Here is a 27,500-nt window from a genome sequence, read left to right on the forward strand (position 1 = left end):
AGGACCCTTATTACAGTCTGGAGACAGGACCCTTATTGTAGACAGGAGACAGGACCCTTATTACAGTCTGGAGACAGAACCCTTATTACAGTCTGGAGACAGAACCCTTATTGCAGTCTGGAGACAGGACCCTTATTACAGTCTGGAGACAGAACCCTTATTACAGTCTGGAGACAGAACCCTTATTACAGTCTGGAGACAGGACCCTTAGTTGATTCTAAGATTTGTATTTGATCATGTAAAGTTGAAGTCGGAAGTTGACGTACACTTTAGCCAACTACATTTAGATTCAGTTTTTCACAATTCCTGACATTTAATACTAGAACAAATTCCCTGTCTTAGGTCAGTCAGGATCACCACTTTATTTTAAGAATGTGAAATGTCAGAATAATAGTAGAGAGAATAATTTTTTACAGCTTTTATTTCTTTCATCGCATTCCCAGTGGGTCAGTTTACATACACTCAATTAGTACTTGGTAGCATTGCCTTACATGGTAGAAGGGTATCTTTTCATGGTAGAAGGTCAAAGCCTTTTCATGGTAGCAAGTGGATCTTTTCATGGTAGTTGGGTGAATCTTTGGCCCAACTTAGGCCTCTTTTCTCTCACACGCTTTTTTCAGTTCTGCCACAATATCTTGACTTTGTTGTCCTTAGAGGGTGGATTTTGCATGGTACAACTTTGGAAGTCTTTTCATTGAAGAGGGTCATTGTCCATTTGGGAGATCCATTTGGTAGCAAGGTTTAACTTTTCATGGTGACGTCTTGAGATTTTGCTTCAATATATCCACATAATTTTCCTCCCAGCATGAAGTCATCTATTTTATGAAGTGGAACCAGTCCCTCCTGCAGCAAAGCACTTTTCACAACATGGTGGATCTGTTCATGCCACCCCGTGGAAGTCTTTTCACGGTAGGGATGGTATTTTCATGGTAGCAAGGTGGAAGTTTTTCTGGTAGCAAACATAACAGATGGTCATTATGGCCAAACAGTTCTTTTTTGTTTCATCAGACCAGAGGGACATTTCTCCAAAAATGGTAGCAGGGTGATCTTTTCATGTCCCCCGAAGAAAACCGTAGTCTGGCATTTTTCATGGCAGTTTTGGAGAAGTGGCTCTCGTTCAACTGAGCAGGCCTTTCAGGTTATGTCATCGCCAAAGCACTCGTGATAATAAACAAAAGTGATATAAATACTTTGTACCTGTTCCTCCAGCATCTTCACAGGGTCTTTGCTGTTGTAATGGTGTTGATTTGCACTCTTCACACCAAAATACATTCATCTCTATAGGAGACAGAATGTGTCTCCTTCCTGAGCAGTATGACGGCTGCGTGGTCCCATGGTGTTTATACTTGCGTACTATTGTTTGTACAGATGAACGTGGTACCTTCAGGCGTTTGAAAATTGCTCCCAAGGATGAACCAGACTTGTGGAGGTCTACATTTTTTTTCTGAGGTCTTGGCTGATTTCCCCATGATGTCAAGCAAAGAGGCACTGAGTTTGAAGGTAGGACTTGAAATACATCCACAGGTACACCCCTCCAATTGACTCAAATTATGTCAATAAGCCTATCAGAAGCTTCTAAAGCCATGACATCATTTTATGGACTTTTCCAAGCTGTTTAAAGGCACAGTCAACTTAGTGTATGTAAACTTCTGACCCACTGGAATTGTGATACAGTGAATTATAAGTTAAATAATCTGTCTGTAAACAATTGTTTAAAAAAGTAGATGTCCTAACCGACTTGCCAAAAGTATAGTTTGTTAACAATACATTAGTAGAGTGGTTGAAAAATGAGTTTGAATGACTCCAACCTAGGTGTATGTAAACTTCCAACTTCAACTGTATATGTTTTTGCTGTTTGTTCTTTGTTATAGAGCCAAAAAGATTGGAGAAGTGGTTTACCCAGACATCTCCATTTTGGATAGATATCTCTTTGTGTTGTTGTTTGTTTGGTGATTTGCAATTTTCTCAGAAGTGGTTAGATTCTATGGATTCTTCAATTACATTGAGCAGATATCAGATGTGCTTTTCCTTATTTTTTTGTAGTCTATTTATGTATTGTTTTAGTGAAGGCGTAGACTCAGGTTTTCTGGGTTGTCTGCTTGACATTTTTAGATTTGATCGGGAAGCTGAGAGGTCAAATATATTGTTTAGGTTTTCTACTGCCAAATTTACACCTTACATACACCTAAGCCAAATACATTTAAACTCAGTTTTTCACAATTCCTGACATTTAATCCTCAGTTGAAAATGGAAGTTTTTAATTCATGGATAGCAGGGTGTTAAGTCTTTTCAAAACGTAGCAGGGTGGAAGTCTTTTCATGGTAGCAGAGTGGAAGTCTTTTCATGGTAGCAGGGTGGAAGTCTTTTCATGGTAGCAGGGTGGAAGTCTTTTTTATGGTAAAAGAGTAGCAAGTATTTTCTTGGTAGCAGAGTGGAAGTCTTTTCATGGTAGAAGGGTGGAAGTATTTTCATGGTAGCAATTTGGTGGGTAAGTCTTTTCATGGTAGCAGAGTGGAAGTATTTTCATGGTAGGGGTGGAAGTATTTTCATGGTAGCAGGGTTTGGAAGTCTTTTTCATGGGCAGGGTGGAAGTCTTTTACATGGTAGCAAGGTGGAAGTCTTTTTTATGGCAGCAGTTTGTGGAAGTCTTTTTAGTGGGGATGGCAGCAGAGTGGAAGTCTTTTGATACCATGTTTTAGCAGGGTGGAAGTCTTGTCATGGTAGCAGAGTGGAAGTCTTTTCATGGTAGCAGGGTGGAAGTCTTTTACATGGTAGCAGGGTGGAAGTCTTTTTAGTGGGGATGGCAGCAGAGTGGAAGTCTTTTTCATGGCAGCAGAGTGGAAGTCTTTTCATGGGGCAGGGTGGAAGTCTTTTCATGGTAGCAGAGTGGAAGTCTTTTCATGGGAGCAGGGTGGAAGTCTTTTCATGGTTTAGCAGGGTGAAAGTCTTTTCATGGTAGCAGAGGGAAGTCTTTTTTTATGGTAGCAGGGTGGAAGTCTTTTCATGGTAGCAGGGAGGAGATAACCACTTATGCATTGGGGAAAGTAGAAGAAACTCTACTCAATTCAATTCAAGGGACTTTATTGGAAGGGGAAACATATGTTAACATCGATACCAAAGCAAGTGAGGTAGATAATAAACAAAAGTGATATAAACAATAAAAATGAACAGTAAGATTACAAGTTCCAAAAGTTTGGTAAAGACATTTCAATTTTCATTGTATGTATATACAGTGTTGTAACAATGTTTTAGCAAATAGTTTGGTAGGGAAAATACATGTTTTAGTGGGAATTATATTTACAGTGGTGTTTGTTCCGACTTTGGTTTACCTTTTCCTGTGACAACAGGTCACACAGGAGCTGTTACCTCTGTTTTAGTCCCCATCTCTCCCCATCTCTCCCTCTGTTTTCTGGGGATGTTTGGTCTCTCTTGATACCTATGTTTTAGTCTCTTTGGTCTTTCTGATACCTCTGTTTTCTCCCTCTTTGGTAGGGAGACCTGATACCTCTGTTTTCCCTTTGGTCCCTCTCTGATACCTATGTTTCCCTTTCCCCTGATCTCTATGTTTTAGCTCTTTGGTCCTGATACCTATGTTTCTCTTTCCCCCTGATACCTATGTTTTCTCTTTGGTAGGAGACCTGATACTTATCCCTCTCTCTCTCTCTGTTTTCTCTCTCTCTCTCTACTCTCTCTTTCTCTTTGGTCTCTGATACCTATGTCTCCCAGTCTCTTTGGTCTCTGATCCCCAATGTTTTAGTGGGGATGTTTGGTCTTGATACCTCTGTTTCTCTTTGGTCTTGATCTCCAATGTTTCCCTCTCTTTGGTCTTGATACCTCTGTTTTCTCTCTCTCCCCTGATACCCCCTGTTTTTCTGGGGATGTTTGGTCTTGATCTCCTCTCTTGTTTTTTTGGTCTCTGATACCTCTGTTTTAGTGGGGATGTTTGGTAGGGAGACTTGATACCAATGTTTTATCTTGTTTCTCTTGATACCTCACCCCCATGTCTCCTTGGTCTCTGATACTCAATGTTTTCTCTCTTTCTCTTGATACCAATATTTATATGGGGATGTTTGGTAGGAGACTTGATACCAATGTTTTATATATTTTAGGGACTTGTATTTATCTTAGGTCATAATATCACCTGATACCTATGTTTTATCGGACATTTGGTGATTCTCAGCCTCAAACTTTCAAGAAGCAGTGATATGACACTGATACCTATGTGATATAACAGAGGGAGATACCTATGTTTTAGTAGGGGAAGTTTGGTACATAAGTTTGGTAGGGAGACTTGATACAATGTTTTACACAGGCAGATCTGATACATGTTTTAGTGGGGAGGGTAGGGAGACTGCAGATGGCTAGTGATTTGGTAACATGCACTGTGTTTTATGGGGAAGTTTGGTACTTCCAATGTTTTATGGGGATGTTTGGTAGGGAGACTTGATGGTATGTTTTAGTGTGGAAGTTTGGTAGGGAGTGATACCAATGTTTTAGTGTGTTTGTGTGACTTGATACCAATGTTTTAGTGTGGATGTTTGGTAGTGTTGTCCTGTGTGTTTTGTGTGTGTTTGTGTAGGAGACTCTGATTTGTCTGTTAAAACAGAGAGAATGAGAGAAATAGAGAGAGAGAGATGCAGACAAGGAGGCAGATGGTTTGAGAGTCTAATAATCCAAAAGAGAGAAGAGAAGGTGACAGAGACAGAAGACAGAGACAGAGAGACAGGAGAGAGAGATAGCAGTCTCTCTCATCCCCAGAATAGAATCACTCACATTCTGCAGAGGCAGCATATTCCCTCATCTTACTGTCTCTTATATCACATAGGCTGTGAGAACCTATGGCAGGGAGAATGGTCATGCATTTGACCCTCTTCTTATCACATTCTCACGCCACACCTCTTATATCTCACCCATTGAAAATTACAGATTTTCTTTTTTACTAAATGGTCCATTGGGTAGTCAGCGTGTTAACGTATCAACTGTGCTTCCTAAACGTTCTGCAATTTAACATCACGAGTGGAACCTCTGTCATTGTCCTGTCTTGCCACAGCACTTTGAACTGACGGCACATTGCAGCGGTATGATTGGTCTAGCTATGTAAAGGATCAAGGTGATTGGATGCATGTTTTAAAGAAACGGCCAAAACCTAGATTAGAGTGGAGCTGAATGGAGACAGAGAATGTTCTCCACTGATTTTATAAAATGTTAAAAATAGCATCACGCTTTTCTCTTGTGCAACGTTGTCAACACATCTGGGTTGCTCTTATTCCCTGGCCCCATTGCAGAAACACGCCTTTTGACAGCATGTAACAAAGTTGATTTAATCCACAATTGCATTAGCTTGGTCCCCTCAATTTGGAAACATGATTGGTATTTAGGCTGTGACAATGAAACGGCATCAAGAGGTTTTAGCAAGGAAGTTTGGTAGGGAGACCTGATACCACTGTTTTAGTGGGGAAGTTTGGTAGGGAGACTGGTGATACCTATGTTTTAGTGGGGAAGTTTGGTAGGGAGACCTGATACCTGTGTTTTAGTGGGGAAGTTTGGTAGGGAGACTTGATACCTGTGTTTTAGTGGGGAAGTTTGGTAGGGAGACTTGATACCTGTGTTTTAGTGGGAAGTTTGGTAGGAGACTTGATACCAATGTTTTAGTGGGGATGTTTGGTAGGAGACTTGATACCTATGTTTTACACAGACAGGAGACATATATAAATGTGGCACAGAGAGACAGGAAACACAGGGATAAATACACAGACAGGAAACATAGACTTGATACACTGGCAATGTTTTAGTGGGGAAACACAGGTAGACAGACTTGATACCACTGTTTTAGTGGGGAAACACAGTTTGGACAGGAGACTTGATACCTGGTTTTAGTGGGGAAATTTGGCAGAGAGACTTGATACCAATGTAAATACACTGGCACAGAGGGGGAAACACAGGGATATATTGGTAGGGAGACTTGATACCTATGTTTTAGTGGGGAAGTTTGGTAGGAAGACCTGATACCTGTGTTTTAGTGGGGAAGTTTGGTAGGGAGACTTGATACCAATGTTTTAGTGTGGATGTTTGGTACAGGAGACTTGATACCTACACTGTTTTAGTGGGGAAGTTTGGGATAAAGACCTGATACAGAGAGACAGAAACTGTGTTTTAGTGGGGAAGTTTGGTAGGGAGACTTGATACCAATGTTTTAGTGGGGATGTTTGGCACAGAGAGACTTGATACCTATGTTTTAGTGGGGAAGTTTGGATAAATACACTGGAGACCTGATTTGTAACTATTAAAACAATCAGAACAGAAACACAGGGAACCCAAATGGTCAAGGCGAGACCCAGATGCAGACAGAGGAGGCAGATGGTTTGAGTCTTACAATGTCTAATAATCCAAAAGGAGTAGGCAAGAGAATGGTGGTGGACAGGCAGAAGATCAAACCAGATCAGGAAACAGGAGGTAAATACAGAGTGGCACAGACAGGCTCATGGTCAAGGCAGGCAGAATGGTCAGGCAGGTGGGATACAGAGTGGCAGACAGGCTCATGGTCAAGGCAGGTAGAATGGTCAGGCAGGAAACATAGGGTAAAGAGTGGCAGAGAGGCTCATGGTCAAGGCAGGCAGAATGGTCAGGCAGGTGGGTACAGAGTGGCAGACAGGCTCATGGTCAAGGCAGGTAAATGGTCAGGCAGGTGGGTAACAGAGGGATAAATACAGACAGGCTCATGGTAAATACACTGGCAGAGTAGAATGGTCAGGCAGGGATAGAATGGTCAGGCAGGAAACATAGGGATAAAGACACTGGCAGACAGGCACATGGTATATACACAGACAGGCAGGGATAAATATGGTCAGGCAGGCGGGATACAGAGTGAGCAGACAGGCTCGTGGATATATACAAGGCAGGAAACATGGGATAAATACAGGCAGGCATAGGGATAAATACACTGGCAGACAGGCTCATGGTCAACACAGGGAATGGTACAGGACAGGAAACATGGGATAAATACACTGGCACAGAGAGACAGGAAACACAGGGGCAGACAGGCTCATGGGATCAAGGCAGGTAGAATGGTCAGGCAGGCTGGTACAGAGTGGCAGAAACACAGGGATAGGCTAAATACACTGGTCAGAGAGACAGGCAGACAGGGATAAATACAGACAGGTAGGAAACAGAGGGATAGATACACTGGCACATGGACAAGGAAACACAGGGATAATGGTCAGACAGGCATAGGGATAAATACAGGCACAGACAGAAACATAGGGACAGACAGGCTAAATACACAGACAGGAAACATAGGGATAAATACACTGGCACAGAGAGACAGGAAACACAGGGATAAATACACAGACAGGCATAGGGATAAATACAGGCAGAATGGAAACACAGGGATAAATACACTGGTACAGACAGAGACAGGGCAACACAGGGATAAATACACTGGTCAGAGAGACAGGCACAGGGATATATACACTGGTACAGGAGACAGGAAACACAGGGATATATACACTGGTACAGAGAGACAGGAAACACAGGGATATATACACTGGTCAAGGACAGGTAACACAGATAAATACATGGTCAGAGAGACAGACGGGATACAGAGAGGCAGACAGGCTCATGGTCACAGGCAGGGAGAATGGTCAGGCAGGGATAAATACACTGGCACAGAGAGACAGGAAACACAGGGATATATACACTGGCACAGACAGGAAACACAGGGATATATACACTGGCACAGAGACAGGCACAGGGATATGGTCAGGCAGGCAGGGATATATACACTGGCACAGACAGGCACAGGGATATATACACTGGCAGAGACAGGAAACACAGGCATAAATACAGGTACAGAGAGACAGGAAACAGGCAGGGATAAAACACGGTACAGAGACAGGAAACACAGGGATAATACACTGGTACAGAGAGACAGGAAACACAGGGATATATACACTGGTACAGAGAGACAGGAAACACAGGGATATATACACTGGCACAGAGAGACAGGAAACACAGGGATATATACACAGACAGGAAACATAGGGATAAATACACTGGCACAGAGAGACAGGAAACACAGGGATATATACACAGACAGGAAACATAGGGATAAATACACTGGCACAGAGAGACAGGAAACACAGGGATATATACACAGGCAGGAAACATAGGGATAAATACACTGGCACAGAGAGACAGGAAACACAGGGATATATACACAGACAGGAAACATAGGGATAAATACACTGGCACAGAGAGACAGGAAACACAGGGATATATACACAGACAGGAAACATAGGGATAAATACACTGGCACAGAGAGACAGGAAACACAGGGATATATACACAGACAGGAAACATAGGGATAAATACACTGGCACAGAGAGACAGGAAACACAGGGATATATACACAGACAGGAAACATAGGGATAAATACACTGGCACAGAGAGACAGGAAACACAGGGATAAATACACAGACAGGAAACATAGGGATAAATACACTGGCACAGAGAGACAGGAAACACAGGGATATATACACTGGCACAGAGAGACAGGGAACACAGGGATAAATACACTGGCACAGAGAGACAGGAAACACAGGGATATATACACTGGTACAGAGAGACAGGAAACACAGGGATATATACACTGGTACAGAGAGACAGGAAACACAGGGATATATACACTGGTACAGAGAGACAGGAAACACAGGGATAAATACACTGGTACAGAGAGACAGGAAACACAGGGATAAATACACTGGCACAGAGAGACAGGAAACACAGGGATATATACACTGGTACAGAGAGACAGGAAACACAGGGATAAATACACTGGCACAGAGAGACAGGAAACACAGGGATATATACACTGGCACAGAGAGACAGGAAACACAGGGATATATACACTGGCACAGAGAGACAGGAAACACAGGGATATATACACTGGCACAGAGAGACAGGAAACACAGGGATATATACACTGGCACAGAGAGACAGGAAACACAGGGATATATACACTGGTACAGAGAGACAGGAAACACAGGGATATATACACTGGTACAGAGAGACAGGAAACACAGGGATATATACACTGGTACAGAGAGACAGGAAACACAGGGATATATACACTGGTACAGAGAGACAGGAAACACAGGGATATATACACTGGGGAAAACAAGCGACACCTAGAAGGGATGGAGACAATCACAAGGACAGGTGAAACAGATCAGGGCGTGACACCAAAAGTGGATGTTTGATTCTAGAGCAGGGATAATTCATTTAAAAATAGTTTGGTTAGTGTGAAGGGGCAGATTTATGTCCCTCGTCTTCTGGAGATTTTATTATCTATTTACTGGATTTAGTCTGATGAGTGGAACAATTCTAATTCTTAACAATGGGCTAAACTATAGGACAACACTACTGTTATTCCCTACAGTTATTTTATTATTAAAGCTAATACAGTCCCTGGTCAAAGCTAATACAGTCCCTGGTCAAAGCTAATACAGTCCCTGGTCAAAGCTAATATAGTCCCTGGTCAAAGCTAATACAGTCCCTGGTCAAAGCTAATACAGTGCCTGGTCAAGGCTAATACAGTCCCTGGTCAAAGCTAATACAGTCCCTGGTCAAGGCTAATACAGTCCCTGGTCAAAGCTAATACAGTCCCTGGTCAAAGCTAATACAGTCCCTGGTCAAAGCTAATACAGTCCCTGGTCAAAGCTAATACAGTCCCTGGTCAAAGCTAATACAGTCCCTGGTCAAAGCTAATACAGTCCCTGGTCAAAGCTAATACAGTCCCTGGTCAAAGCTAATACAGTCCCTGGTCAAGGCTAATACAGTCCCTGGTCAAGGCTAATACAGTCCCTGGTCAAGGCTAATACAGTCCCTGGTCAAAGCTAATACAGTCCCTGGTCAAAGCTAATACAGTCCCTGGTCAAAGCTAATACAGTCCCTGGTCAAAGCTAATACAGTCCCTGGTTTTTCTTTCCTCAGGGAATCTTCCCGACCAGCTACATTCACTTGAAGAAGGCCATCGTAACCAACAGAGGGTAAGTATCACTCCCTTTCTTATCCCCAATGACTTTCTCTGAGGAGACGAAGTAGGAGAGAGAGAAGGGTGTTAAAGGAGAGGGAGGAGAGGAGAGAGAGAGAGAGAGGGAGGAGAGGAGAGAGGGAGGAGAGGAGAGAGAGAGGAGATGAAATGAGAGAGGGATGGAGGAGAGGAGAGGAGAGAGGGATGGAGGAGAGGAGAGGAGAGAGGGAGGAGAGGGGTGGATGAGAGGAGAGAGGGAGGAGAGGAGAGAGGGGTGGAGAGAGAGAGAAAGAGAGAGAGAGAGCGAGAGAGAGAGGAGAGGAGAGAGAGAGAGAGTAGAGAGGGAGGAGTGAGAGTGGGGGAGGAGAGAGAGAGATGGAGGAGAGAGAGAGAGGGAGAGAGAGAGAGAGAGAGAGAGAGAGAGAGAGAGAGAGAGAGAGAGAGAGAGAGAGAGAGAGAGAGAGAGAGAAAATTACTGTCTCTGTCTCTCTCTCTCTCACTCTCCTCCCTCAATCGCTCCATCCCTCCCTATCTGATTGATTCCTCTTGCTGTCTCTGTGTTCTACTCTGTCTGACTGCAGAGGTTCTGATTTATAACTAGTTCTAGATTTACAGTGTCCAGTTACCTGGCAGACTATGGGAATGGCCCGTCTTGTACTGAGAATCACCTCAGTGAAATCATCAGTCAGGACCGACAAGATCATCTCGATCACTTCTTCGGGGAACACTTGTTTTACTATGTCCAGTACCCGGCTTGGTACTGGGAAACTACAGTCATTTACTTGTTCTGGTTATCCAGCACGGTACTGGGAAACTACAGTAATTTACTTGTTCTGGTTATCCAGCACGGTACTGGGAAACTACAGTCATTTACTTGTTCTGGTTATCCAGCACGGTACTGGGAAACTACAGTCATTTACTTGTTCTGGTTATCCAGCACGGTACTGGGAAACTACAGTCATTTACTTGTTCTGGTTATCCAGCACGGTACAGGGAAACTACAGTCATTTACTTGTTCTGGTTATCCAGCACGGTACAGGGAAACTACAGTCATTTACTTGTTCTGGTTATCCAGCACGGTACTGGGAAACTACAGTCATTTACTTGTTCTGGTTATCCAGCACGGTACAGGGAAACTACAGTCATTTACTTGTTCTGGTTATCCAGCACGGTACTGGGAAACTACAGTCATTTACTTGTTCTGGTTATCCAGCACGGTACTGGGAAACTACAGTCATTTACTTGTTCTGGTTATCCAGCACGGTACAGGGAAACTACAGTCATTTACTTGTTCTGGTTATCCAGCACGGTACAGGGAAACTACAGTCATTTACTTGTTCTGGTTATCCAGCACGGTACAGGGAAACTACAGTCATTTACTTGTTCTGGTTATCCAGCACGGTACTGGGAAACTACAGTCATTTACTTGTTCTGGTTATCCAGCACGGTACAGGGAAACTACAGTCATTTACTTGTTCTGGTTATCCAGCACGGTACTGGGAAACTACAGTCATTTACTTGTTCTGGTTATCCAGCACGGTACTGGGAAACTACAGTCATTTACTTGTTCTGGTTATCCAGCACGGTACTGGGAAACTACAGTCATTTACTTGTTCTGGTTATCCAGCACGGTACTGGGAAACTACAGTCATTTACTTGTTCTGGTTATCCAGCACGGTACTGGGAAACTACAGTCATTTACTTGTTCTGGTTATCCAGCACGGTACAGGGAAACTACAGTCATTTACTTGTTCTGGTTATCCAGCACGGTACTGGGAAACTACAGTCATTTACTTGTTCTGGTTATCCAGCACGGTACAGGGAAACTACAGTAATTTACTTGTTCTGGTTATCCAGCACGGTACTGGGAAACTACAGTCATTTACTTGTTCCAGTTATCCAGCACAGTACAGGGAAACTACAGTCATTTACTTGTTCTGGTTATCCAGCACGGTACTGGGAAACTACAGTCATTTACTTGTTCTGGTTATCCAGCACGGTACAGGGAAACTACAGTCATTTACTTGTTCTGGTTATCCAGCACAGTACAGGGAAACTACAGTCATTTACTTGTTCCAGTTATCCAGCACAGTACAGGGAAACTACAGTCATTTACTTGTTCTGGTTATCCAGCACGGTAAAAAAACACCAAAATGGTGCCGGTCCATAGTCATGGTACAGTTAAAGTACAGTCAGGATAGACAAGACAATTTATCTCACTACTTAAGCTTAATGTTTTTTATTTTTTATTCTTTATATTTTTAATTTAACCTTTATTTAACTAGGCAAGTCATTTAAGAAGATTCTTATTTACAATGACGCAAAACTCGGACGACGCTGGGCCAATTGCGCGCCGCCCTATGGGACTTCCAATCACAGTCGGATGTGATACAGCCTGGAATCGAACCAGCACTGAGATGTAGTTCCTTAGACCGCTGGGCCACTTGGGAGCCCATTTCACAGCATATTACAGGGAAGTCCTAAACTGTACTGGGAAACATCCCAGAATGTGCTGGGATCAGCCAGCAGGATAGACAGGATAGACAGGATATGTAGGATAGGCAGGATAGACAGGATAGGCAGGATAGGCAGGATAGGCAGGATATGCAGGATAGACAGGATAGGCAGGATAGACAGGATAGGCAGGATAGGCAGGATAGGCAGGATAGACAGGATAGGCAGGATAGGCATAGACAGGATAGGCAGGATAGGCAGGATAGACAGGATAGGCAGGATATACAGGATAGACAGGATAGACAGGATATACAGGCAGGACAGACATTTGACCAGTTTCGTCTCAGGAGTAAAATAGTCATGCAGTAAGAGGATTTGATTATTCTAAACGGGAAATTCGTTTTGCTTCAGTAGGCTATAGTTTAGGTGTATCCTAAACAGCAGGATGCTAACTGGCAGCTCCCTCAACGGGATGCAGCAGGATGCTAACAGGCAGCTCTTTCAAGAGGATGCTAACAGGCAGCTCTTTCAATAGGATGCTAACAGGCAACTCTTTCAATAGGATGCTAACAGGCAGTTCCTTCAATAGGATGCTCACAGGCAGCTCTTTCAGTAGGATGCTAACAGGCAGCTCTTTCAATAGGATGCTAACAGGCAGCTCTTTCAATAGGATGCTAACAGGCAACTCTTTCAATAGGATGCTAACAGGCAACTCTTTCAGTAGGATGCTAACAGGCAGCTCTTTCAGTAGGATGCTAACAGGCAGCTCTTTCAATAGGATGCTAACAGGCAACTCTTTCAATAGGATGCTAACAGGCAACTCTTTCAGTAGGATGCTAACAGGCAACTCTTTCAGTAGGATGCTAACAGGCAACTCTTTCAATAGGATGCTAACAGGCAACTCTTTCAGTAGGATGCTAACAGGCAACTCTTTCAATAGGATGCTAACAGGCAACTCTTTCAATAGGATGCTAACAGGCAGCTCCTTCAATAGGATGCTAACAGGCAGCTCTTTCAATAGGATGCTAACAGGCAACTCTTTCAATAGGATGCTAACAGGCAACTCTTTCAATAGGATGCTAACAGGCAGCTCCTTCAATAGGATGCTAACAGGCAGCTCTTTCAATAGGATGCTAACAGGCAACTCTTTCAGTAGGATGCTAACAGGCAACTCTTTCAGTAGGATGCTAACAGGCAACTCTTTCAATAGGATGCTAACAGGCAGCTCCTTCAATAGGATGCTAACAGGCAACTCTTTCAGTAGGATGCTAACAGGCAACTCTTTCAATAGGATGCTAACAGGCAACTCTTTCAGTAGGATGCTAACAGGCAACTCTTTCAATAGGATGCTAACAGGCAGCTCTTTCAATAGGATGCTAACAGGCAACTCTTTCAATAGGATGCTAACAGGCAACTCTTTCAATAGGATGCTAACAGGCAGCTCCTTCAATAGGATGCTAACAGGCAGCTCTTTCAATAGGATGCTAACAGGCAACTCTTTCAATAGGATGCTAACAGGCAGCTCCTTCAATAGGATGCTAACAGGCAACTCTTTCAATAGGATGCTAACAGGCAACTCTTTCAATAGGATGCTAACAGGCAGCTCCTTCAATAGGATGCTAACAGGCAGCTCCTTCAATAGGATGCTAACAGGCAACTCTTTCAGTAGGATGCTAACAGGCAACTCTTTCAATAGGATGCTAACAGGCAGCTCTTTCAGTAGGATGCTAACAGGCAGCTCTTTCAATAGGATGCTAACATGCAGCTCTTTCAATAGGATGCTAACAGGCAACTCTTTCAGTAGGATGCTAACAGGCAACTCTTTCAATAGGATGCTAACAGGCAACTCTTTCAATACGATGCTAACAGGCAACTCTTTCAATAGGATGCTAACAGGCAACTCTTTCAGTAGGATGCTAACAGGCAACTCTTTCAGTAGGATGCTAACAGGCAACTCTTTCAGTAGGATGCTAACAGGCAACTCTTTCAATAGGATGCTAACAGGCAACTCTTTCAATAGGATGCTAACAGGCAGCTCCTTCAATAGGATGCTAACAGGCAACTCTTTCAATAGGATGCTAACAGGCAACTCTTTCAGTAGGATGCTAACAGGCAACTCTTTCAATAGGATGCTAACAGGCAACTCTTTCAATAGGATGCTAACAGGCAACTCTTTCAATAGGATGCTAACAGGCAGCTCTTTCAATAGGATGCTAACAGGCAGCTCTTTCAATAGGATGCTAACAGGCAACTCTTTCAGTAGGATGCTAACAGGCAACTCTTTCAGTAGGATGCTAACAGGCAACTCTTTCAGTAGGATGCTAACAGGCAGCTCTTTCAATAGGATGCTAACAGGCAACTCTTTCAGTAGGATGCTAACAGGCAACTCTTTCAATAGGATGCTAACAGGCAACTCTTTCAGTAGGATGCTAACAGGCAACTCTTTCAATAGGATGCTAACAGGCAACTCTTTCAATACGATGCTAACTGGCAACTCTTTCAATAGGATGCTAACAGGCAGCTCTTTCAGTAGGATGCTAACAGGCAGCTCTTTCAATAGGATGCTAACAGGCAACTCTTTCAGTAGGATGCTAACAGGCAACTCTTTCAGTAGGATGCTAACAGGCAACTATTTCAATAGGATGCTAACAGGCAGCTCTTTCAATAGGATGCTAACAGGCAGCTCTTTTAATAGGATGCTAACAGGCAGCTCTTTCAATAGGATGCTAAACAGGCAACTCTTTCAATAGGATGCTAACAGGCAACTATTTCAATAGGATGCTAACAGGCAACTCTTTCAGTAGGATGCTAACAGGCAGATCTTTCAATAGGATGCTAACAGGCAGCTCTTTCAATAGGATGCTAACAGGCAACTCTTTCAGCAGGATGCTAACAGGCAACTCTTTCAATAGGATGCTAACAGGCAACTCTTTCATTAGGATGCTAACAGGCAGCTCTTTCAATAGGATGCTAAACAGGCAGCTCTTTCAATAGGATGCTAACAGGCAGCTCTTTCAATAGGATGCTAAACAGGCAGCTCTTTCAATAGGATGCTAACAGGCAGCTCTTTCAATAGGATGCTAACAGGCAACTCTTTCAGTAGGATGCTAACAGGCAACTCTTTCAATAGGAACTAACAGGCAGCTCTTTCAATAGGATGCTAACAGGCAGCTCTTTCAATAGGATGCTAACAGGCAGCTCTTTCAATAGGATGCTAACAGGCAGCTCTTTCAATATGATGCTATACAGGCAGCTCTTTCAATAGGATGCTAACAGGCAGCTCTTTCAGTAGGATGCTAACAGGCAACTCTTTCAATAGGATGCTAACAGGCAACTCTTTCAGTAGGATGCTAACAGGGAGCTCTTTCAATAGGATGCTAACAGGCAGCTCTTTCAATAGGATGCTAACAGGCAACTCTTTCAGTAGGATGCTAACAGGCAACTCTTTCAATAGGATGCTAACAGGCAGCTCCTTCAATAGGATGCTAACAGGCAGCTCCTTCAATAGGATGCTAACAGGCAACTCTTTCAGTAGGATTCTAACAGGCAGCTCCTTCAATAGGATACTAACAGGCAACTCTTTCAGTAGGATTCTAACAGGCAGCTCCTTCAATAGGATACTAACAGGCAACTCTTTCAGTAGGATTCTAACAGGCAGCTCCTTCAATAGGATGCTAACAGTCAGCTCCTTCAATAGGATGCTAACAGTCAGCTCCTTCAATAGGATGCTAACAGTCAGCTCCTTCAACAGGATACAGCAAAAAGAAAATCAACATTTGGTGTACATAAACATGAACTAAAATGACATTTACATCAGTAGATATATGAATGAGATATGTCAATAATCCAGTATACAAATCAATATGTGGTGTATAAAAATAAGAATGCAAGAATAAAGGCTTTCAAAACATTATGCAAATTAGGTTTTAATCCATTTCCTTTCTTCCAAGTGTTGGCAGTCTACATGTTCGCTACATATTTCGTTTTTGGACAAGTGTAATCTTTAAAAAAAATACATGTGGAGAATAACAAACATTACTTTTTGTCTTCTAAATAAAGGCAACAAGTGGAGCATTTTGAAAGCATCTTTCATTTGAAAGCGTAAGAACTCAAAGGTGAAATCCATTAATCACCCCATTAACAATCAACCGTTCTCTGTCGTGGGTTGATGTTGTCCTTCGCCGACTGGTCGAGCACCGGTACGCGTGTTGCCCTACCGACGTCACACAGTAACAGCGTCACTGCTATGAGCGTCATGACATACTATGGAACGCCGTGTGGGTCTTTGCGTGTCAAAAAAAAAAGGTACACGTCAAAAAAACACAATTTGAAGCGTTAATTAAATAAGCTTTTAAATTTGACACATCAAATAACACCGTTTTATTATTATCATGTTGTGTGTGCTGGATTTAAACGTGCAAGCCAAGCGCCACTACTATCAGTAGCACTGTCAAAGTTGTACAAAAAAAGTCTGCAAACAAGCAAACACCGGGACACAAACGATGTGTTTCCAATACCGCATTGGTAATAAAGCATTATTTGTTAGACCGCAACTTCTGAGGTAGCTAGTTTTAGCTTGTAACCTAGTTACCACCAATACAACCAGTATGAAAACAATGACCCGAAGTAACTGCAGTCATTTTCATTATTCTTAGCAATGATTTCGGGAATCCTTGTGAGTAAGTATTAGCGAGGTAGACACTTGTTGTTCGCCTGTTGAAATTGAACTTCAGTTCATTAATAACTCTGTTGTCCAAAGCTAACATTAAAAGCAGCCATCTAGCTTCATCTGGTTAGTAAGTCTCGACCTGACCGGGTTATGTGTTGTGAGGCTAGCCACAATTAGGATTAGCCACAATTAGGATTAGCCACAATTAGGATTAGCCACAATTAGGATTAGCCACAATTAGGATTAGCCACAATTAGGATTAGGCACAATTAGGATTAGCCACAATTAGGATTAGCCACAATTAGGATTAGCCACAATTAGGATTAGGCACAATTAGGATTAGGCACAATTAGGATTAGCTACAATTAGGATTAGCCACAATTAGGATTAGCCACAATTAGGATTAGCCACAATTAGGATTAGCCACAATTAGGATTAGGCACAATTAGGATTAGCCACAATTAGGATTAGCCACAATTAGGATTAGGCACAATTAGGATTAGGCACAATTAGGATTAGGCACGGTTTGCCTTCACATAGATGGGTCTGACCACCATTAATCAAATAAGAACTGTTTTATAAATTATGGTTATTTTAGATGATGACACCTAGCTATATACATTTACATTACATTTAAGTCATTTAGCAGACGCTCTTATCCAGAGCGACTTACAAATTGGTGCATTCACCTTATGACATCCAGTAGAACAGTCACTTTACAATAGTGCATCTAAATCTTAAGGGGGGGGGGGTGAGAAGGATTACTTATCCTATCCTAGGTATTCCTTAAAGAGGTGGGGTTTCAGGTGTCTCCGGAAGGTGGTGATTGACTCCGCTGTCCTGACGTCGTGAGGGAGTTTGTTCCACCATTGGGGGGCCAGAGCAGCGAACAGTTTTGACTGGGCTGAGCGGGAACTGTACTTCCTCAGTGGTAGGGAGGCGAGCAGGCCAGAGGTGGATGAACGCAGTGCCCCTGTTTGGGTGTAGGGCCTGATCAGAGCCTGGAGGTACTGAGGTGCCGTTCCCCTCACAGCTCCGTAGGCAAGCACCATGGTCTTGTAGCGGATGCGAGCTTCAACTGGAAGCCAGTGGAGAGCGGAGGAGCGGGGTGACGTGAGAGAACTTGGGAAGGTTGAACACCAGACGGGCTGCGGCGTTCTGGATGAGTTGTAGGGGTTTAATGGCACATGCAGGGAGCCCAGCCAACAGCGAGTTGCAGTAATCCAGACGGGAGATGACATGTGCCTGGATTAGGACCTGCGCCGCTTCCTGTTTGAGGCAGGGTCGTACTCTGCGGATGTTGTAGAGCATGAACCTACAGGAACGGGCCACCGCCTTGATGTTAGTTGAGAACGACAGGGTGTTGTCCAGGATCACGCCAAGGTTCTTAGCGCTCTGGGAGGAGGACACAATGGAGTTGTCAACCGTGATGGCGAGATCATGGAACGGGCAGTCCTTCCCCGGGAGGAAGAGCAGCTCCGTCTTGCCGAGGTTCAGCTTGAGGTGGTGATCCGTCATCCACACTGATATGTCTGCCAGACATGCAGAGATGCGATTCGCCACCTGGTCATCAGAAGGGGGAAAGGAGAAGATTAATTGTGTGTCGTCTGCATAGCAATGATAGGAGAGACCATGTGAGGTTATGACAGAGCCAAGTGACTTGGTGTATATATATATAGAACCTGATGCTCACTCTGACAGAGCTCCAGAGTTCCTCTGTAGAGACGGGAGAAACTTCTAGAAGGACAACCATCTCTGCAGCACATCACCAATCAGGCCTTTATGGTAGAGTGGTCAGACGGAAGCCACTCCTCAGTAAAAGGCACACGACAGCCTGCTTGGACTTTGCCAAAAGGCACCTAAAGGACTCTCAGAACATGAGAAACAAGATTCTCTGGTCTGATGAAACCAAGATTAAACTCTTCGGCCTGAATGCTAAACGTCATGTCTGGAGGAAATCTGGCACCATCCCTACGGTGAAGCATGGTGGCAGCAGCATCATGTTGTGGGGATGTTTTCCACCATCCCTATGGTGAAGCATGGTGGCAGCAGCATCATGCTGTGGGGATGTTTTCCACCATCCCTATGGTGAAGCATGGTGGCAGCAGCATCATGTTGTGGGGATGTTTTCCACCATCCCTACGGTGAAGCATAGTGGTGGCAGAAACATGCTGTGGGGATGTTTTCCACCATCCCTACGGTGAAGCATGGTGGCGGCTGCATCATGTTGTGGGGATGTTTTCCACCATCCCTACGGTGAAGCATGGTGGCGGCAGCATCATGTTGTGGGGATGTTTTCCACCATCCCTACGGTGAAGCATGGTGGCGGCAGCATCATGTTGTGGGGATGTTTTCCACCATCCCTACGGTGAAGCATAGTGGTGGCAGTATCATGCTGTGGGGATGTTTTCCACCATCCCTACGGTGAAGCATAGTGGTGGCAGAAACATGCTGTGGGGATGTTTTCCACCATCCCTACGGTGAAGCATAGTGGTGGCAGAAACATGCTGTGGGGATGTTTTCCACCATCCCTCGGATGTTTTTCCGAGGCAGGGACTGGGAGAAAACCTGCGCCAGAGCCCTCAGGACTTCAGACTGGGGTGAAGCTTCACCTTCCAACAGGACAACATCCCTAAGCACACAGCTAAGACAATGCTGGAGTGGCTTCGAGACAAGTCTCTGAATGTCCTTGAGTGGCCCAGCCAGAGCCCGGACTTGAACCCGATCAAACATCTCTGGAGAGACCTGCAAATAGCTGTGCAGCTACGCTCCCCATCCAACCTGACAGAACTTGAGAGGGTCTGCAGAGAAGAATGGGAGAAACCTCCCAATACAGGTTTGCCAAGCTGGTAACGTCATACCCAAGAAAACTCAAGGTTGTAATCGCTGCCAGAGGTGCTTCAACAAAGTACTGAGTACTTAAATACTTAAATACTTAAGTAAATGTGATATTTCAGTTGTCTTTTTGTGTTATACATTTGCAAACATATCTAAAACCTTCTTTTGCTTTGTCATTATAGTTATTCTGTGTAGATTTATTAGAGGGGAAAAACAATTTTAATACATTTTAGAATAACAAAATGTGGGAAAAGTCGAGGGGGTCTAAATACTTTCTGAATGTTTATTTACTTCTATAGTCAAGAGATTGATGTGCGCTGTATGAACAGATGGGTTGCTTCAAAGAGCATCCCTAATGGGTATCACATCATTTATAAACACCTTGTGAAAATATGTTTGGTGTTTCTTTCACACACAGATCATCTGTACTAGTTGTCCAGGCTCTGGTCTGGTCCCGTCTTGATTTACTGTCTGATAATATGGTCAGGTGCAGCAAAGACAGATCTGCAGCCGGCTCATAACAGAGCAGCATGCCTTGCCCTTACCTGAACATACAGAACTCACATCATCAACATGCAGGACTGTCTTTCATGGTTGAGGGTTGAGGAGAAATTGACTACTTCTCGTCTAACCACTTGTATAAGCTATTTGCGTACACTTCCAACCTCACCAGACACACAGTAGAGCCAAGTTATCATGGAATGCTCTGCCACCAGAGGTTATTCAGGCAAAAAGCAAGTTTAGCTTAAAATATATATATATATATATATATATATATATATATATATTGTATCACAGATCATCTCGTCTTTCTAAATATCTAATTGAACTGTACTGGATATAACAATATTAATATCTATGAATGAATAGTCTTTAAATCACTGAAGCTGGAGTCTTATATCTCCCTCTCTAACTTTAAGCATCAGCTGTCAGAGCAGCTTACCGATCACTGTACCTGTACACAGCCCATCTGTAAATAGCCCATCCAACTATCTCATCCCCATATTATTACTTACCCTCTTGCTCTTTTGCACCCCAGTATATCTACTTGCACATCATCATCTGCACATCTATCACTCCAGTGTCAATGCTAAATTGTAATTATTTCACCTCTGTGGCCTATTTATTGCCTTACCTCCCTAATCTTCTACATTTTCACACACTGTATATAGATTGTTCTATTGTGTTATTGACTATGTTTGTTTATGTGTAACTCTGTGTTGTTGTTTTTGTCGCAACTGCTTTGCTTTATCTTGGCCAGGTTGCAGTTGTAGATGAGAACTTGTTCTCAACTGGCCTACCTGGTTAAATAAAGGTGTTCTCAACTGGCCTACCTGGTAAAGTAAAGGTGTTCTCAACTGGCCTACCTGGTTAAATAAAGGTGTTCTCAACTGGCCTACCTGGTTAAATAAAGGTGTTCTCAACTGGCCTACCTGGTTAAATAAAGGTGTTCTCAACTGGCCTACCTGGTTAAATAAAGGTGTTCTCAACTGGCCTACCTGGTTAAATAAAGGTGTTCTCAACTGGCCTACCTGGTTAAATAAAGGTGTTCTCAACTGGCCTACCTGGTTAAATAAAGGTGTTCTCAACTGGCCTACCTGGTTAAATAAAGGTGTTCTCAACTGGCCTACCTGGTTAAATAAAGGTGTTCTCAACTGGCCTACCTGGTTAAATAAATGTATTCTCAACTGGCCTACCTGGTTAAATAAAGGTGTTCTCAACTGGCCTACCTGGTTAAATAAAGGTGTTCTCAACTGGCCTACCTGGTTAAATAAAGGTGAAATTAAAATGTTAAACATCTTGGTGCATTTCCAATATATAACTCATATTTATTTGACATTTAATTTAGAATATAATGAATGTCCTTGTCTATAAAGGTTCTGTACGTTGTCATGTATTTGTATGTATTATGTGGACCCCAGGAAGAGTAGCTGCCTCATGTGCAGTAGCTAACAGGGATCCTAATAAGCTAAACTTAACCTGAGAAACAAGGAAATAAAACTTTAAAGCTAAACCAAGAGTAAACCAAAACAGTCTCTATCCTATCTGACAGTAGTCCCTGGTGTTGATATTCACAGGTGTGTCCTCAGGAGCAGGGTCCCAATGGGAGTGACACACAGACAGGATATATATATTTGTTTTATTGTAACTTTATTTCTCTCTGTCTTTGGATGTGTCCTAAATTATTCTCTATCCCCTATTAAGTGCACTTATTTTGACCAGGGACCATAGGGCGCCGTTAATAAGTATAGCACTATAATAGGGAATATATGCCATTTAGGACACATCCTTTCTTTGGGTTTGAGTGATGGAGGTGCTGATTTCTCATAAATATTGATGGGAAAGAAACTTTTTTTTTTTTCCCGAACCGGCATCTGCCTATACTGCAGTCAGAGAGCCAGAGACGTCAGAACACCAGAGCATGTTTCAGACAGAGCCAAATACTACAGTCTACTGTACATCTCAGACAGAGCCAAATACTACAGTCTACTGTACATCTCAGACAGAGCCAAATACTACAGTCTACTGTACATCTCAGACAGAGCCAAATACTACAGTCTACTGTACATCTCAGACAGAGCCAAATACTACAGTCTACTGTACATCTCAGACAGAGCCAAATACTACAGTCTACTGTACATCTCAGACAGAGCCAAATACTACAGTCTACTGTACATCTCAGACAGAGCCAAATACTACAGTCTACTGTACATCTCAGACAGAGCCAAATACTACAGTCTACTGTACATCTCAGACAGAGCCAAATACTACAGTCTACTGTACATCTCAGACAGAGCCAAATACTACAGTCTACTGTACATCTCAGACAGATCAAAATACTACAGCGTACTGTACATCTCAGACAGAGCCAAATACTACAGTCTACTGTACATCTCAGACAGAGCCAAATACTACAGTCTACTGTACATCTCAGACAGAGCCAAATACTACAGTCTACTGTACATCTCAGACAGAGCCAAATACTACAGTCTACTGTACATCTCAGACAGAGCCAAATACTACAGTCTACTGTACATCTCAGACAGATCAAAATACTACAGCGTACTGTACATCTCAGACAGAGCCAAATACTACAGTCTACTGTACATCTCAGACAGAGCCAAATACTACAGTCTACTGTACATCTCAGACAGAGCCAAATACTACAGTCTACTGTACATCTCAGACAGAGCCAAATACTACAGTCTACTGTACATCTCAGACAGAGCCAAATACTACAGTCTACTGTACATCTCAGACAGAGCCAAATACTACAGTCTACTGTACATCTCAGACAGAGCCAAATACTACAGTCTACTGTACATCTCAGACAGAGCCAAATACTACAGTCTACTGTACATCTCAGACAGAGCCAAATACTACAGTCTACTGTACATCTCAGACAGAGCCAAATACTACAGTCTACTGTACATCTCAGACAGAGCCAAATACTACAGTCTACTGTACATCTCAGACAGAGCCAAATACTACAGTCTACTGTACATCTCAGACAGAGCCAAATACTACAGTCTACTGTACATCTCAGACAGAGCCAAATACTACAGTCTACTGTACATCTCAGACAGAGCCAAATACTACAGTCTACTGTACATCTCAGACAGATCAAAATACTACAGCGTACTGTACATCTCAGACAGAGCCAAATACTACAGTCTACTGTACATCTCAGACAGAGCCAAATACTACAGTCTACTGTACATCTCAGACAGAGCCAAATACTACAGTCTACTGTACATCTCAGACAGAGCCAAATACTACAGTCTACTGTACATCTCAGACAGAGCCAAATACTACAGTCTACTGTACATCTCAGACAGAGCCAAATACTACAGTCTACTGTACATCTCAGACAGAGCCAAATACTACAGTCTACTGTACATCTCAGACAGAGCCAAATACTACAGTCTACTGTACATCTCAGACAGAGCCAAATACTACAGTCTACTGTACATCTCAGACAGAGCCAAATACTACAGTCTACTGTACATCTCAGAGATCAAAATACTACAGCGTAGTACATCTCAGACAGAGCCAAATACTACAGTCTACTGTACATCTCAGACAGAGCCACATATTACAGTCTACTGTACATCTCAGACAGAGCCAAATACTACAGTCTACTGAGCATCTCAGACAGAGCCAAATACTACAGTCTACTGTACATCTCAGACAGAGCCAAATACTACAGTCTACTGTACATCTCAGACAGATCAAAATACTACAGTCTACTGTACATCTCAGACAGAGCCAAATACTACAGTCTACTGTACATCTCAGACAGATCAAAATACTACAGTCTACTGTACATCTCAGACAGAGCCAAATACTACAGTCTACCGTACATCTTTCTTTACGGGTGAGGTATAGCGATGTGTACCCTGTCTATCCGTTCGCCCAGTTTTTACACCTAGATCAGTGCATTTATCCAGACACCTACAGTATGTCGGCATCACAACTTCCACAATATTCCCAATATTCACAATATTATTTATAGTACACTAGTTTTGCCCAGAGACCCATGAGTCTAAAACAGTGTACCATAAAGGTAACTGTTGCCGTTTTGAGAAGCAGCTTATAAGAGCCATGTCAGCTGTAATTGTCCCTCCATCATCTCCCTGGCCTAGAGAGACACAGCAGTGCATTATGGGAAATGCACTACATGTTACAATTGAAGTCAGGAAGTTTACATACACCATAGCAAAATACAGTTAAACTCATTTTTTCACAATTCCTGACATTTAATCCGAGCACAATTTTCCCTGTCTTAGGTCAGTTAGGATCACCACTTTATTTTAAGAATGTGAAATGTCAAAATAATAGTAGAGAGAATCATTTATTTCAGCTTTTATTTCTTTCATCACATTCTCAGTGGGTCAGAAGTTTACATACACTCAGTATTTGGTAGCATTGCCTTTAAATTGTTTAACTTGGCTCAAACGTTTCGGGTAGCCTTCCACAGGATTCCCACAATAAGTTGGGTGAATTTTGGCCCATTCCTCCTGACAGAGCTGGTGTAACTGAGTTAGGTTTGTAGGCCTCCTTGCTCGCACATGCTTTTTCAGTTCTGTCCACAATTTTGCTATAGGATCGAGGTCAGGGCTTTGTTGTCCTTTAGCCATTTTGCCACAACTTTGGAAGTATGCTTGGGGTCATTGTCCATTTGGAAGATCCATTTGTGACCAAGCTTTAACTTCCTGACTGTTGTCTTGAGATGTTGCTTCAATATATCCACATAATTCCCCTCCTCATGATGACATCTATTTTGTGATGTGCACCAGTCCCCCCTGCAGCAAAGCACCCCCATAACATGATTCTGCCACCCCCGTGCTTCATGGTTGGGATGGTATTCTTCGGCTTGCAAGCCTCCCCCTTTTTCTTCCAAACATCACGATGGTCATTATGGCCAAACAGTTATATTTTTGTTTCATCAGTCCAGAGGACATTTCTCCAAAAAGTACGATCTTTGTCCCCATGTGTAGTCTGGCTTTTTTTATGGTGGTTTTGGAGCACTTCTTCCTTGCTGAGTGGCCTTTCAGGTTATGTCGATATAGGACTCATTTTACTGTGGATATAGATACTTTTGTACCGGTTTCCTCCAGCATCTTCACAAGGTCCTTTGCTGTTGTTCTGGGGTTGATTTGCACTCTTTGCACCAAAGTACGTTCATCTCCAGGAGACAGAATGCGTCTCCTTCCTGAGCAGTATGACGGCTGCGTGGTCCCATGGTGTTTATACTTGCGTACTATTGTTTGTACAGATGAATGTGGTACCTTCAGGCGTTTGGAAATTGTTCACAAGGATGAACTAGACTTGTGGAGGTCTACCATTTTTTTCTGAGGTCTTGGCTGATTTCCCCATGATGTCAAGCAAAGTGGCACTGATTTTGAAGGTAGGCCTTGAAATACATCCACAGGTACACCTCCAATTGACTCAAATTATGTCAATAAGCCTATCAGAAGCTTCTAAAGCCATGACATCATTTTATGCACTTTTCCAAGCTGTTTAAAGGCACAGTCAACTTGGTGTATGTAAACTTCTGACCCACTGTAATTGTGATGTAGTGAATTATAAGTGAAATAATTTGTCTGTAAACAATTGTTGGAAATATTACTTGTGTCATGCACAAAGTAGATGTCCTAACCGACTTGCCAAAACTATAGTTTGTTAACCAGAAAATTGTGGAGTGCCCTAATTACTATCAATAACGATCACATTTCCTCTTCCCCTCCACTGTCTCTCTTCCTCTTCTCCTCCACTGTCTCTCTTCCTCTTCTCCTCCACTGTCTCTCTTCCTCTTCTCCTCCACTGTCTCTCTTCCTCTTCTCCTCCACTGTCTCTCTTCCTCTTCTCCTCCACTGTCTCTCTTCCTCTTCTCCTCCACTGTCTCTCTTCCTCTTCTCCTCCACTGTCTCTCTTCCTCTTCTCCTCCACTCCCCCTCTTCCTCTTCTCCTCCACTGTCTCTCTTCCTCTTCTCCTCCACTGTCTCTCTTCCTCTTCTCCTCCACTCCCCCTCTTCCTCTTCTCCTCCACTGTCTCTCTTCCTCTTCTCCTCCACTGTCTCTCTTCCTCTTCTCCTCCACTGCCTCTCTTCCTCTTCTCCTCCACTGCCTCTCTTCCTCTTCTCCTCCACTGCCTCTCTTCCTCTTCTCCTCCTCTGTCTCTCTTCCTCTTCTCCTCCACTGTCTCTCTTCCTCTTCTCCTCCACTGTCTCTCTTCCTCTTCTCCTCCACTGTCTCTCTTCCTCTTCTCCTCCACTGCCTCTCTTCCTCTTCTCCTCCACTGTCTCTCTTCCTCTTCTCCTCCACTCCCCCTCTTCCTCTTCTCCTCCACTCCCCCTCTTCCTCTTCTCCTCCACTGTCTCTCTTCCTCTTCTCCTCCACTGTCTCTCTTCCTCTTCTCCTCCACTCCCCCTCTTCCTCTTCTCCTCCACTGTCTCTCTTCCTCTTCTCCTCCACTGTCTCTCTTCCTCTTCTCCTCCACTCCCCCTCTTCCTCTTCTCCTCCACTGTCTCTCTTCCTCTTCTCCTCCACTGTCTCTCTTCCTCTTCTCCTCCACTCCCCCTCTTCCTCTTCTCCTCCACTGCCTCTCTTCCTCTTCTCCTCCACTGTCTCTCTTCCTCTTCTCCTCCACTGTCTCTCTTCCTCTTCTCCTCCACTGTCTCTCTTCCTCTTCTCCTCCACTGTCTCTCTTCCTCTTCTCCTCCACTGTCTCTCTTCCTCTTCTCCTCCACTGTCTCTCTTCCTCTTCTCCTCCACTGTCTCTCTTCCTCTTCTCCTCCACTGTCTCTCTTCCTCTTCTCCTCCACTCCCTCTCTTCCTCTTCTCCTCCTCTGTCTCTCTTCCTCTTCTCCTCCACTGTCTCTCTTCCTCTTCTCCTCCTCTGTCTCTCTTCCTCTTCTCCTCCTCTGTCTCTCTCCCTCTTCTCCTCCACTGTCTCTCTTCCTCTTCTCCTCCACTGTCTCTCTTCCTCTTCTCCTCCACTGTGTC

General features: G+C 43.4%; 1 protein-coding gene across 9 annotated transcripts in view; it reads left to right on the forward strand.

The window, feature by feature from the left end:
- Window positions 1-27,500, forward strand: part of dock3 (dedicator of cytokinesis 3) — a 532,012-nt gene that overhangs the window by 213,135 nt on the left and 291,377 nt on the right. For all 9 annotated transcript variants that reach the window (XM_052474129.1, XM_052474134.1, XM_052474126.1 and 6 more), the window contains exon 4: window positions 9,991-10,046. In XM_052474129.1, the coding sequence (XP_052330089.1) occupies window positions 9,991-10,046 (56 nt within the window). The remainder of the gene's footprint in view (window positions 1-9,990; window positions 10,047-27,500) is intronic.

The sequence above is a fragment of the Oncorhynchus keta genome, chromosome 21, assembly GCF_023373465.1.
Source record: "Oncorhynchus keta strain PuntledgeMale-10-30-2019 chromosome 21, Oket_V2, whole genome shotgun sequence".
In the NCBI taxonomy this organism is placed as follows: Eukaryota; Metazoa; Chordata; class Actinopteri; order Salmoniformes; family Salmonidae; genus Oncorhynchus; species Oncorhynchus keta.